Raw genomic sequence first — 12,469 nt, 5'->3', positions numbered from 1 at the left:
GGCAGGCTGAAGCTTCCTCCGGAAGCTGCCACCCAGGAGCTGAGCCACCACAGCAGGCTGAACCCGGAAAGCAGCACCTTCACAGCCCTCGGCATCAGGATGGGCTTTGCCACAGCTACATCCGTGAACGGGCTTGCACCTCCCTCCCGTTCTTTCCTGCTGACCGGGGCGTCCATCCCAGGCCTGCAGTGCAGAAGGGAAAGGAGCAGCAGCCACGCAGGACTCGGTGCTGAGCCACAGACTCCTCCTCCACTTCCCTGCGGTAAATAGATGTTTCACAGGCCCCAGTGGAGAAGGCCAGTGCTGAGGAGCGGGAGTGCTGACTGTTCTGAGTGGTTTAATCGCTTCTTTCCTCTCACCCTTTTTACATAGCTGCCAACTCTTCCTTTGAGCAACATCTTGAGGTACTACCCTTCTGCTGAGAACATCTTACATTAAGCTGCACCTGTGGCTGGCATCAAGACCAACTCCATCAAGCCAACACAAACCTCCGCACAAAACTTGAAAGGTTATTACATATCCTAGGGAACACGCAGACATTATGTACTAGTCTGTAAAAGTATTGCATTTTGTAGGAGATAAAGCTATCCGCTGCCCTTGCCGTATTCTTCCCTTTCCTCCTCCTTTCCCACCTCCCAAGTGAAACTTTCAACTAGATTATTCCACTGCACCCACTGCCCATCCAGGATCTTAACCCCAGGCTCCAAGGGCTGCCCTGCCCCACGTCCTGAGAGCAGCTCCGGGTGCTGTTCCGATCTCCGGGACCAGACCCACATGTGGTAAGAAGCCGCCACCCTCGGCTGAGCACAGGAGCCACCTACAGCTGACACAGGCGAGTGGTTGGGGCAGCCTTGCCGTGACACTGCTCAGGTGCAGGACCAGGACGGGCAATGGAGCACCACTGACTACTCTCTGCTCCATGTTCTCACCACCTGGGCAAGTATTTGTACCGTACTTCTGGGCATGTAACGTGTCAGCATTTGCCCAGCGCTATCGTGCCACCTTTTGTGCTGTTCAACACCAGCAGTTCAGACATGCTCTCCCATTAATGAAACCGTTATCTGACTGACCAACAGGCCCAGCTACACGATGTGGCCCACACTGGATTTTCAAAAGGGCCACGTGGGACATAGCGGTGGAGTCAAGAATCTGCAGCTGTGACAGAAGCCAGCCACAGGGAACATCAGACTTTTAAGCATAACAGAAGAGAGGGTGGTAGCTGGGGATTGACTTGGTTTAGCAAAAGGTTGTTAGTCTGGATCCCCCTCACCTACCACAACACGCTGCCAGCAGGAAGCCACCTTACCCCAGATGAGCATATTCAGTGTGCTTCACTTTTCAGCCCCATAAAATGCACCCAGTGGCTATACAGACACATCTTTAGCAAATTCTGACAATGCTACTCACTTTTCTGAATAGCATTTCATAAATCTACAAGAAATGTAATCCAGTCTTCCCCAGGGTTAAGTAGCAAGAGGCTGACACTCCTGCTACTGTAGCCACCGTGGTCTACGGATCATAAAGTGAAGTCTTTTTCAAACATGTCTCTCAAGACTTTTTTTTTAACCTATTTCAGTTTGCCTAGGAAGAGATTTTCTTCCAGTTAACTCCTCTAAAATCAGTTCTGATTCTTATCCCTTTTTCTTTAAAAAATTGGTACACTTGGCTCTAAAAAGGTTTACAAAAGTGAAAAGGAAGCCACAGTCTACCTGAAAAGAGCTGACAAAGCATCTCACACCAAGTGAGGCTACATTCACGATACTGTTAGTTTTTGTTCTCTGTCACTATCCATATATAGATATAAAATAATTCCAAGCAAGACATTCATGTCCATATTTATTAGTAAGCCTGTACACTGTCAATACTCATGATGAAGCCCGAAAAAAAGAACACTAATAGAACACAGTCTCCATGTTTCAGATGCAAATTACTTCAAGATTTTCCCCAGTTAACATCAATATCCCAGACCAGCTCATAAAAAACCAAAACTACTGGTAATTGCCGTCCAACACTACAGCAGGAATCACTCAGGGGTCACCGAACAGCGTACAGGGTTTATCAATCTGACGCAGAAAGACAAGTGTTTAATTAGAGTTCCCAGGAGACAGTCTCTCTTACAAGCCCAGCTTGGTCCTTCTCCAGTGTCTCCTTTTGGAGTTGTACCTAAGACAAAAGCAGTGTAAATTAGCAAAGTGCACACACACATTCGAGGATCAAGGCGGACTGAAACCACCTTTAATTAGCTCAACAGTAAAGGACTGAAATCCTTCTTTAGACAGCAAGCTGCCAACAATAATTAGCTGTGTACTTTTTTAAAAAATTTCCCCCTCTTTACTTTCTTCATTCACTAACCAACTAGCACATAAATTGTTACTGTGACAGAATCCAAACCTCAGAGATAACAATGCCTGCACAGATGCATCAGCACTGGCGTGTGAATATCCTGCCTCCTCATTCAGACACAAGACCTGGGATCTTGTACATATTGTCTAACGATAATGAAAACTACCTCCTGAACGCAGTTCATGGTCTAACACAAGTATCACTTTTTTTCAAAATACAGAAGCAGAGCAGCGTATGGAAAAGGCCCTCTTCCAGGAAAGTATATTAATTTATGAGTATGTACTTGTACATGTTAAGAACATACAGTTTCACCACTGTATAGGTGAAACCGAAGACAGCGTTAACACGAGTTACTCTCAGCAGGAAAATGGCAGTACTCCCACAGAATGAAGCACTGTAATTGCAGCCTGCTTTAGCCACAGTTCGGATAAAACTGATGACTGCAGTACTGAAGTGCTACAGGACAAAAAAAATCATGGTTTTGCCCCATGATAAAGTATTCCAAAGTACTGCGATTTAGCTAAAACAGAACCCTGTTACAAGCTGGTGTCTGGAAGACAGGGATACAGTTTGGGGCACACGACACCAATTTTGCCTGGAAAGAAACCAGTCAGGGGAAGTAACAGGAACAGAATCTGGCACTTCTGTGCAGTATCGCTGCCTGAGCCAGCCACTGCTACTGTCACTCTCCTCAGTACTTAGGACTAAAAATGATCTGGAAGAATCCTGTTCTCTCGGAAAGTCTAGACAAGGGAATATACGAGATAAAAAGCCAGCTGCACAGTGTAAGTGACCAAACTGTATTGGTTGAAGCTTTTAAACCAGAGGGCTCCGATATGCACCACCTTCTGCACGCCTCACATGTACCCAGTATTCTACAGTACTTGCTGCACTGTCCTAAATACAGTGCTTTAAAACAAACACTGTAAGCAAACAAAACCGCACTGTTGTATGTTAATTCTGCAGTCATGTGTCAAGGATCTTAAAACTATCCATTTTATCTCCCATCCACCCAACAAGCCCTTTGCTCCTTTACACACAACCTTCCGTATCTCAGAACACCCATGCCCAGCAAGATACTGTTCCTTGGAAATACAGGAACCCAGAGGGACAGCTATGAGAGAGGGGAAAGGTGTTGCAAAGTGGAATGTCAGAAGCAGAGAGGCTACCAGGGTACAAGTTCTGGAATTAATTATCCACACGTACAGTTCACGCTTTACACGTGCCATCACGTGGACGCTTGCAGAGCCCTGGCAGGAACTAACCTGCCGCAGAAGGGACTGGCATGAAAGCCCCACCATGCCTCAGGAAAACAGCGAGCCAGCAGCATCCAGAGGAGCGGCCTATCGCCACCAACATGCCTGTGCAGTAGCCACAGCCTGCACTCTCCCTTGCAGAAACACTCTGGACAACGGGCTTGTGAGCTGAGCGCGCAGGCAGGGCGGGCCTGAGCCTGTGCGGCCGCGGCCCTGGGAAAGCACCAGCCCGCATTCACAAGTTACCTGATCTTATTGCCCGTTTTCATGCGAATCCACTGCGGGATGGGCCGGTTCTGCTTCTGCTTCTTAGCAAGGAAGCGTTTGATCTTGAACGTCTTGTGGGACGACTGGAAGAGAAAGCAGGCAGCCGTTAGCGCCGCACGGCCCCGCGGGCAGCTCTGCCGGGCCCGGGACAGGGGCTCAGCCACGCCAGAGCACGCAGCCCCGCCGAGCAGGGCCCGGGCCGGGGGCTCAGCCGGAGCGGGCGCCCGGGCCGGGGGCTCAGCCGGAGCGGGCAGCTGGCCCCGCCGAGCAGGGCCCGGGCCGGGGGCTCAGCCGGTGAAGGGTGCACCTGGGGCCCTCCCGCTCCGCCCCCCGCCTCCCGGGATCCCCAAGGCAGCCAGCGGCCACCGGAGCGCTCGGGGTGGCGCGGCAGGGCGGCGGATGGCGGCCGATGGTCTCACCATGGCGCGGAGCTGCCCAGCCTCCCGGCGATGGCGGCGGCGGAAGAGGCGGAAGGGGCGGGGGGACGCGGCGAGCGAGGCGGCGGCGCGGGCGGGAGCGGCGGGCACAGCGCCCCCAGCGGCGCGGCGGGCAGCGCTCCCCCTGGCGGCGCGGCGGGCGCGGCGCAGCGGCGAGCAGCGAGGCAGGGCGGCGGCAGGGTTTCTGCGAGTTTATTGGGTTCGGTACAAAAGAGCTACGGCTAACAGGCGCTAGCTGGGGAGGAGCTGCTACTGGCGAAGTCTCTCTCTGGGCTGTAAAACAATAATACTTCAGGTTACGAGGGAAGAGGAAGCGGTGCCAAGAAGGCAGGAGTTCGGAAACATTTCAGCCTCCAAGAAGGGAGAACGCTGGAAAAGAACAGGATGCCCAAACCAGCTACATTTGATTAAAAATAAGCATTTCAACGTAGGCAGACTTTACATGAGAATTTGTCAATTAAGCCAGCTTATTCATACACTCCAACTTGGTTACTTTATCCAGAGAACCACCGAAGAGGAGGGCCTCTCCCTCCCTACTGCTGCCACTGCAATGCCAGATGTTCTCCTCTCTACCTGCCCGAGGGCTCCTGGTCGCTGGATCCTCAACAACCCCCGCCTGGTACCTGCCTCAGCCAGACTAACACAACCTAGTCCTCACTGCCTCAGGCGGGAGCACCACACAACACAGCAACACCTGTGTTAACTCCAGGCAACTTCGAGCTCGCGCCGCTTAAGTGCGTCAAACACTGGCTCCGATGGCTTTACAGTAAAGCTCTGGCTTTAGATCCAGCTGTCATCTCCTCCTGACCACGCGACTCATTTATTATCATACTTAAGGCCATAAAGTCTTTCTACTTTGCAAAGATTCTCTTCTCCGTTGTAGTTAGATGCTGGGAAAATAAATTCAAATAACTGAAAATACAATGAGAACACATTTCAAATTCCGAATCTACAACTGAGGTTCTTTAACCAGAAACATCCAACAGCACAATGCCCCCTTTTCTTCCTGTGTTCCTTCTTCGCTTCGAAGGCACTTCTGGATTGCGTAGTACATGCTCTTTGGCTGCACAGACAGTCAGAACACATAAGGCTTGCACACTAGTCACTCCTCTTCCTTCGTATTACTGGTCTCACTCTCTTGTTTCTTATCCGCTCCCTGATCTGTGGGCTTCGCAGCACTGTCTTCATACTGACACAATCTGCTTCGGCTTCGGGCTCCTGGCTGGTACAGCTGCATTGCTGGACGATCCTGAAATAGATCAAAACTATTTAGACTCTTTCACAGCCCCATGCTATCATGGTTATTACAGCATCAGTGATATCAGAAACAGCTCAAATTCAAAATTTTCAAGGCGTTTTAAGTTAAATTATTCCACCATGGTGGCAATGTAACTGCAACTGTCTCAAAGCAAGGTAGTCTCTGTTGTAAGGCAACATCCCTGTTCAAGCCACAAAGAACACTTCACATAGTTGAAGTTATTTGTAAAGAGTTTCTTCTTGGATGAGTTCAGCTCACCCTCTCTCAGAATAGAGGCCAACCTCAAAGCTTCTTCAAAACCTTGAGTTTCATTTATACCTGATAACGCCTTAAGTGACATGGAAAACATGCAAAAGAGATTTGCAAAGTATGTAAAAAAACTAAACTCAAGACATTATTTCTTGAGTCTTCAGATTTTCCTTTCACATTCTGCACGTAGCAGTCTTGCCCTCGTTTTGGAGGAACCTGTTCAATCACACTCCCACTTTGAGATGTATTTTCAGGCATGTATAGCACCAGCAGAGATACAGGCAGATTACTGATGCTCTACTGAGACCTTAAAGGTACAGCCTACGGCATAAGTCAGCAAATGAAAAGGGATCAGTGCCTTCACAGTTTAGCCCAAAGTATCTGGGCTTAATTCCTGCAGTGGCAAGAAATACCACAAACAATTTAGCAGGCTTTAGCAGACAAATGGGTAAACTTTCTTGCAATGGCAGAGTTTGTTACCAGAACAGGGAGAAGTTTCAACAGAGAAACCACATGGTTCTTTCCTCTAAGTGTTTTCATCCTAAACAACCACAAACTGGTCCCTGTGAATTAACACATGAATTTAAAGAAATCCAGCACCTTGTTTCTGATACGATCCCTCTTAATTGTATCCTCTTTTTTATCGTCTTTGGTTACTTTCTCAGATTTGTCCATGCTGCTGGTAAAGTCTGTAAGATCACTTTTCTTTCCCTTTTCTCTGAGTAAGTCTCTCTCCTTTTTCACCTCTTCCTCTTTTCTTCTAAAAACCTTCTCTTTCTCAAAGCGCTCTTTCTGCCTCCGACGCTCCTCTTCTTGGCGTCTCAGTTTCTCCCTCTGTGCTCTCTCATATTCTCTGTCTCTTTCAAAATCTCTATCTCGGTCCCTGTAGTCCTTTACACACTCATCTTCCGATCTGTATGAAAACAAAACTGAAAATTAAGCTCAAAAGATTCATCCAACAGACCTGGGAGATCAATGCAATAGGGGTGTAAATGTGCAACATGAAGACGACACACTGGTAGGTTCTAGGGAGCTTTTGGGAAGCTGTAATAACCCAAGTCATGCATGATAACCAGAGATGACACTGACTTGCTGGCATTTCCTAGCCTTCTCCTCACACAGCTGGCTGAGTCTCCTCTGGCTTTGGAAAACACCCAAGTTTCTCTGTCTCATCTCTATTTCTCACATGGCAGAACTGAATCTGGAATGGATCACAGAGTTTTTGAGAATTACACTTCTCACTTTGACCTTCCACAAGACTTAAAGGGACTAATAACTGGAGTACGCTTCTCCTCTTGCCACAGTTATAATTCTCTCATTGCAAGGACAGTGCTCACAGCCTGCTGCAGGTCACCTGCACCTGGGCTTCTTTTTTGGAGCTCCTACAGTGAGTTGTGAAACTACTAAAATTTGTCCACTAGTGAAGAATTGTCAGGTAGTTCACACAGCTTTCTGTAATCACAGGGATGTGCACTGCCACAGAGAATACATCCCATGCCTTATATCAAAAAGAGAATTTGAAAGGAATTTGAAGACATGGTCATGGCAGAGCAGCCTAAGCCTTAGCATGATCAGGAAACAAGTTATATATACATATATATATTTATAGCAAGTACTAGAATACTTTTTTGCCTTCTCTTCTTTTGTCTCCCCATCAGATCGTTTGGCAGATGCACTACTCGCATTTTTTTCCTCCCTCAGAGTCTCTTTTTCCAGTTTCTTGGATTTTTCTTTTTTCTCCAAGTCTTTTTCATCTTTTTCAGGCTTCTTAAGTAGCTACAAAGAAAACAGAAGTCTCAACTAAAAAGCTCACTCTAACACATATTGTCTGGCACAACACTGAAATTGCATCAAAAGGAACCATAGTCCAGTAAGAAATAAACATTAATATTACTACAAATCTGTAGTATTTCTAAAAGCTGGAGTGTATGAGTAAGCATAATCCACACAGCAGACTAAGATTTTTCTCTTAAAACAGGCCATTTTAGAAAGCTTTAAAATAGTCTCCGATTCCACAGTGAATTCACAATTGTTTACCACAGCATGTACAACAGTCACATGACAAAAGCTTTAAATATTTCTATGAAGCATTACAGCATGTAAACCTTTACAATGCCCAATATTGAATATTACAAAAAAGTCGTAATTTACTAACACCAAACTCATGTTATTCTTCACACAATACTCAAAGCACATTTTGAGAGACTGATATACAAATAATAGGGAAAGGGAGTGTAACAGTTTATAATAAAGAACTGTTCTAGACCTTAATCTTTGGTTCTTCTTTTGATCTGTCTCTTTCTTTTTCTGGGCATCTGTCTACCTTCTTCAGTTTTTCTGCTTCTTTTCTCTTCCTTCTCTCCTCCTCTTTCCATTTTCTTCTTTCTTCTTCTCTTTGCCTTTTTCTTTCCAATTCTCTCCTCCTCCTCTCCTCTCTTTTTTCTTCTCTCAGTCTCTGTGTGTGTAAAAGCAAAGAGAAATAGTGTATTTCCACACTAGAAAACATCCCTTTAAGCTTAACAAGACACCCTGCTGCAAAGCAATAAAGTACTTCCTTGCCAAATAACTCACTTCAAAAATGCCCCTATTGTAAAAGGACAAAAAAAAAAAAAGGTCCCGTCGTCTCTGCTGTTGTGCTGTGAATCCTGACCATGTCACAGCAGCATCTCATTTTTTCCCCCCCTTGCTCATAAGCCTTGGTTTGCACAGTCTTAAACACACACAACACTAGCCTCAGCCTTTAGCATTCTAATTTTTAATTTCATCTGCTCCGTTTGTGAACTTTTCTGATACTAAAAGTTAAAATGATATCACGTGCTAGGAGATAGATCATCTACAAGGACCTCAGCCATAACTGCACTAAAAATGAAACCAGTAAAATGGAATCTGGTTTGGCAGTGCCACAAGAATGTTTAGCTGTGACCAGAATGCACGCAAAGCACCACCGTTCCTGCAAAGGCCAGCATTCTAGTAGTTTGCAACATGTGAACCAGATGTTAACAAGTAAGCTGGGTCAAAAGCTGCTTCTTCAAAAAGAAGGGCAGAAACATAATATATACACTGCAATATACACACCCATGCTTTAAATGAGCAAATTGTACTTTCAAGCAACAAGAAGATTCTGGAAATGTCTTACCTGTTTATTTTTCAAGAAGTTCAATAAAGGAGTAGTCTTTTTAGCTAGAGAATATATAAAACAAATTTAAACAATTACTGAAATACCTACAACAAAACCCTATATGAAATGAAGCCGCCACATGGATTATCCAGCCTATCTCTTCCCCTCACATACAGCAGTGAAACAAATATTCCAATCCTATCCCTGAACAGTAGCAACCATTAGGATTCTATAAACTTCTTTAGGACACTAATACAATATCCAGTACACCTATCTGTAAAGTGTTATTCAGCCTGCATTAGGCTTCTCCTAGATTTTCTCACTTTGAAACAGATGCAACATGCTTAAAAAGAGCATTCTGGTCATTTCTGTGGTAGTTTACCCAACCACACCACCTCCTAACTTGTGCCTGCAGGGAACATCACTGCATCTCACTGAAATACAGCCCCTCCACAGCCTCATCTGGCTAACAAATATCTGACTAGCAGCTTAAAACAGGAAGGAAGATTATAAAACTTAAACCTAGGGAAGAATTCGGAGCACAGGAGCAACATAAAATACACTGAAACAATATTAGCCTAAAGGTTTAACAAATACCAAGCAAGCACACAAAAGAATTCGGAGCTCCCAATTACACCACATACATTTCTTTGTGCTCTACGAAAATGTAACTATAATACACATATTTCCATACCTATTAACTCTTTGTTTCTTGCCTCTATTTCCTCCAACAAAGTTTCAGGAGTGGAGGTTAGTTTTTCATCATCTGCACTGTAACTTTCCAAAAACTTCTTGTACTCTGGATCTACAGGGGAGAGGAAAAGGGAAGGAGGAAAAAAAGGGGGGAGGGGCAGGGAAGATACACTGTAGCATGAAAAGAATTTGCATTGCACACTGCTGGAAGTCTGGGTTAGATTTGCATAAGTTGTATTTATAGGTCACCTTCTCATAAGCTGGCAGCTCTCAAACGAGCTGCTGCATTGTTTCCCTAGGATGATGGCATTTAATAGATTCACAGCTGACAAAGCAGTGCTAGTAAGCTTCACATACAGTTAAGCAAACATTCTATTGATCAACTACAGTGTCACAATAAAACCATTATACTCAAATTACTGTTAGGCCTTTGAAGTCTACACATGAGAAACAAACTAGCTGCTGTACCATCTTCGATAGTTCCAGTTTTAGCATCCTTTTTCTTACTCTTCTTTTTTGCAGCTTTTTGGAAGGGTGCAAACTCAACTATGGCAGCATATTCCTGACCTGTTATGAAGAAAAGGAAAAATACATTAAAATAGAGATGAAACACCTATAAAACAATGAGTATATTGTCCATGTCTAAAGCAGGAAGGTAAGCCTCACAAGAAATATGCAATACTATAACAGAAGACTTGGACAGCATTAAAAAACTCTAGTATTTTGAAAGCCATTTAATTAAAAAAAACCTGAAACAACATTTTAGAGACAGCAGAATTAATGAACTACACACTTTCACAATGTTAACAAACCAGCAAATTCACAGACTCACAAGAAGGAAACAGTAGATTTAAGACTGTCCGTAACTGCCAGTTCAGCCACCTCGGCTACACTGCACCACATAATACCCTCATCCTACAGACCACGTGCTCACTGTGCAAGCAGAAGAGAGTATTTACAGTTAACACAACTGAGGCAACTCTCACTTTTTGGCACACTACAGGCAGGCTTCCACACTTTATCTGCTGACAAAAGTGTTACATTTATGGCTGCATAAATCCAATATTGCTGTTGGGTATGGCAAATAGTGTGCTGTTACACTGTCAACCAGCTTTTTTAAAAGACCTAGGTCTTATTAGAACCTTGTCACGCAACCCTCCTAAGTAAGGAGGAATCTTGCGGACAGAGCTGTGTGTCGCATAAAACACCTGGCTGGACAAAATGTGAAACTCAACAGACTGGAAACAAAGTTCAAGACAAAATCCTTAGCCAACAGGAAGACTCTTGTTAAAGCTTTTGCAAAATATCTAAATTTAAAGGTCTATCAATAAGAGACTAACACTTTTCAGTGCTACTCAATGTAAGCAATTCTAAAATGCAAAATCTAAGAACATGAGATGCACTGAATACCTAACGTATTTAGAAAAAAAGCTAAGTGGCAACTAAATACTTAGATGCTTAACCAATGAATTAAACAAAACGTTTGTTTCCTACAGATTAACATCTCTAGAGAGCAGTCACTTTCACCACTTAGACTGCAAGGAACAAGCTGTTCATTTTACAGAATCAAGATAACTCACTCGGTTGCAAACTGGAACAAGTAATAATCTGAATTCAAAACTGACTAAAAAATAATTCAGTTACACATGTACAGAACAGGTGAGAGGAGCAGCAGAGGATGTCTGGCATCATTAACCTCAGCTTCACTTAGTTTGGACAGTGACACCACCTACTCACTCTCACCTTTCAGGCTTTATACTGGGGTATGACAACACAAGTCTTAACGTCAGTAATGTGGCAACTGGTCCTGTACGGATACCACTACCACTTTCACATGTGCTTAACTGCACTTTACGCATGATCTAGAACATCAATCCAGAAGCGTACAAAACCGATTTTGAGTAGTTTCCACAAGGAGTAAGAAGTCTTTGAAATACCGCATGACATTCACTTAAGGCAGTAAACCCAAAGAAACCAGAAGCGGCTCACCAGGCAGCCCACCCCCCTCACTTGCCTTTCTGATCCACAAAAACATAGCCGTCAAAACGGTCCCTGAAGAGGACTATATCTTCCTGGTTTTTGAAGTTGATGTAGGCTCTCGAGAACATGTGAGGGTACAAGCTGCAGAACGACAAAAGGGAGAGCACCAGGCTGAGGCAGCGGCATTCGCCGGGACCCGGCCGGCGGCAGTGGCGGCTCCCGGGAGCCGCGGGGAGCTGAGGGGGGAGGGCGGCGGCCGTACCTGGAGTCGTTGGCGAAGAACTCGAAGTAGTCGTGCTCGGGCAGGGGCTGCAGGTGCTCCTCCAGCTGCTCCTTCGTCAGGCTGGGCGGCAGCCGGCGGATCACCACCTGCGCACGGCGGCGGCGGTCAGAGCGGCCGGCCCCCTCCCCCCGCCGCTGCGCCCCCCCTCCCCACGGCCGCCCCGCCAGGCCCGGTACCGCGGCGGGGGCCCCGCCGAGCCGCCCGCAGGCCGCACCTTGCTCAGCGTCTCCTTCTTGTCCTTGGGCCGCTCGAGACGGTCGAGCTCGGCACCGCCGGCCCTGCCGTCCGTGCCGGGGGCGGTGCCACCCGCCGTGCCCGTGCCCGTGCCCAGCGGGGCCCCCGGCCCGGCGGCGGGCCCGCGCCGCTCCTTGGGCCTGGCGTTTTCCTTGTCCTCCTTCATCCCGGGCCGCGGGGCAGCGCCGCGCGCCCCCACGCGCCCATCGGCCGCCGCGCCTCTCGCGCGACTGCGCCTTAAAGGGCCACGAGCCGCACCCTGGGCCCCGGCCCGCCCCGCCGGACCACGGCTCCCGGCGTGCCCCGCGCCCCGCCTGCCCCACCGCTCCCGGCGTGCCCCGCGGCTCCTGG

General features: G+C 46.7%; 2 protein-coding genes, 1 long non-coding RNA gene and 1 other non-coding gene across 4 annotated transcripts; 1 reads left to right on the top strand and 3 right to left on the bottom strand.

Annotated features, from left to right (window-relative positions):
* Nucleotides 1-2: 2 nt before the first annotated feature.
* LOC129785610 (uncharacterized) lies at nt 3-2,096 on the top strand. Its single transcript, XR_008749747.1, has 2 exons — nt 3-262; nt 373-2,096. It is a non-coding gene; the product is annotated as an uncharacterized LOC129785610 (long non-coding RNA).
* On the bottom strand, nt 1,824-4,436 carry RPL39 (ribosomal protein L39). Its single transcript, XM_055818381.1, has 3 exons — nt 4,286-4,436; nt 3,846-3,949; nt 1,824-2,163 (listed from the first exon to the last, which is right to left on the bottom strand). Exons 1-3 carry the CDS (start codon nt 4,286-4,288, stop codon nt 2,115-2,117), a joined length of 156 nt encoding a protein of 51 aa, XP_055674356.1. The 5' UTR covers nt 4,289-4,436; the 3' UTR covers nt 1,824-2,114.
* Nucleotides 2,625-2,757, bottom strand: LOC129785615 (small nucleolar RNA SNORA69). The gene has a single exon (XR_008749757.1). It is a non-coding gene; the product is annotated as a small nucleolar RNA SNORA69 (small nucleolar RNA).
* Nucleotides 4,437-4,480: 44 nt separating the features above from the next.
* On the bottom strand, nt 4,481-12,401 carry UPF3B (UPF3B regulator of nonsense mediated mRNA decay). Its single transcript, XM_055818370.1, has 10 exons — nt 12,099-12,401; nt 11,864-11,970; nt 11,636-11,742; nt 10,090-10,188; nt 9,623-9,733; nt 8,947-8,990; nt 8,077-8,265; nt 7,435-7,586; nt 6,411-6,723; nt 4,481-5,552 (listed from the first exon to the last, which is right to left on the bottom strand). Exons 1-10 carry the CDS (start codon nt 12,282-12,284, stop codon nt 5,406-5,408), a joined length of 1,455 nt encoding a protein of 484 aa, XP_055674345.1. The 5' UTR covers nt 12,285-12,401; the 3' UTR covers nt 4,481-5,405.
* Between the last annotated feature and the right edge of the window lie 68 nt (nt 12,402-12,469).

The sequence above is a fragment of the Falco peregrinus genome, chromosome 13, assembly GCF_023634155.1.
Source record: "Falco peregrinus isolate bFalPer1 chromosome 13, bFalPer1.pri, whole genome shotgun sequence".
In the NCBI taxonomy this organism is placed as follows: Eukaryota; Metazoa; Chordata; class Aves; order Falconiformes; family Falconidae; genus Falco; species Falco peregrinus.
This window is presented reverse-complemented; position numbering and strand designations above follow the sequence as displayed.

Excerpts from the sequence above, each read along its gene's own strand:
- RPL39 (XM_055818381.1), bottom strand. Across the intron at positions 2,164-3,845 it reads AAAACGGGCAATAAGATCAG|GTACAACTCCAAAAGGAGAC; the intron begins GTAACTTGTGAA and ends CTTTTGTCTTAG.
- UPF3B (XM_055818370.1), bottom strand. The coding sequence starts at position 12,284 with ATGAAGGAGGACAAGGAAAACGCCAGGCCCAAGGAGCGGCGCGGGCCC. Across the intron at positions 10,189-11,635 it reads TGTTTTTGTGGATCAGAAAG|GTCAGGAATATGCTGCCATA; the intron begins GCAAGTGAGGGG and ends TCTTCATAACAG. Across the intron at positions 6,724-7,434 it reads AAAGAAGAGAAGGCAAAAAA|ATCGGAAGATGAGTGTGTAA; the intron begins GTATTCTAGTAC and ends GTTTTCATACAG.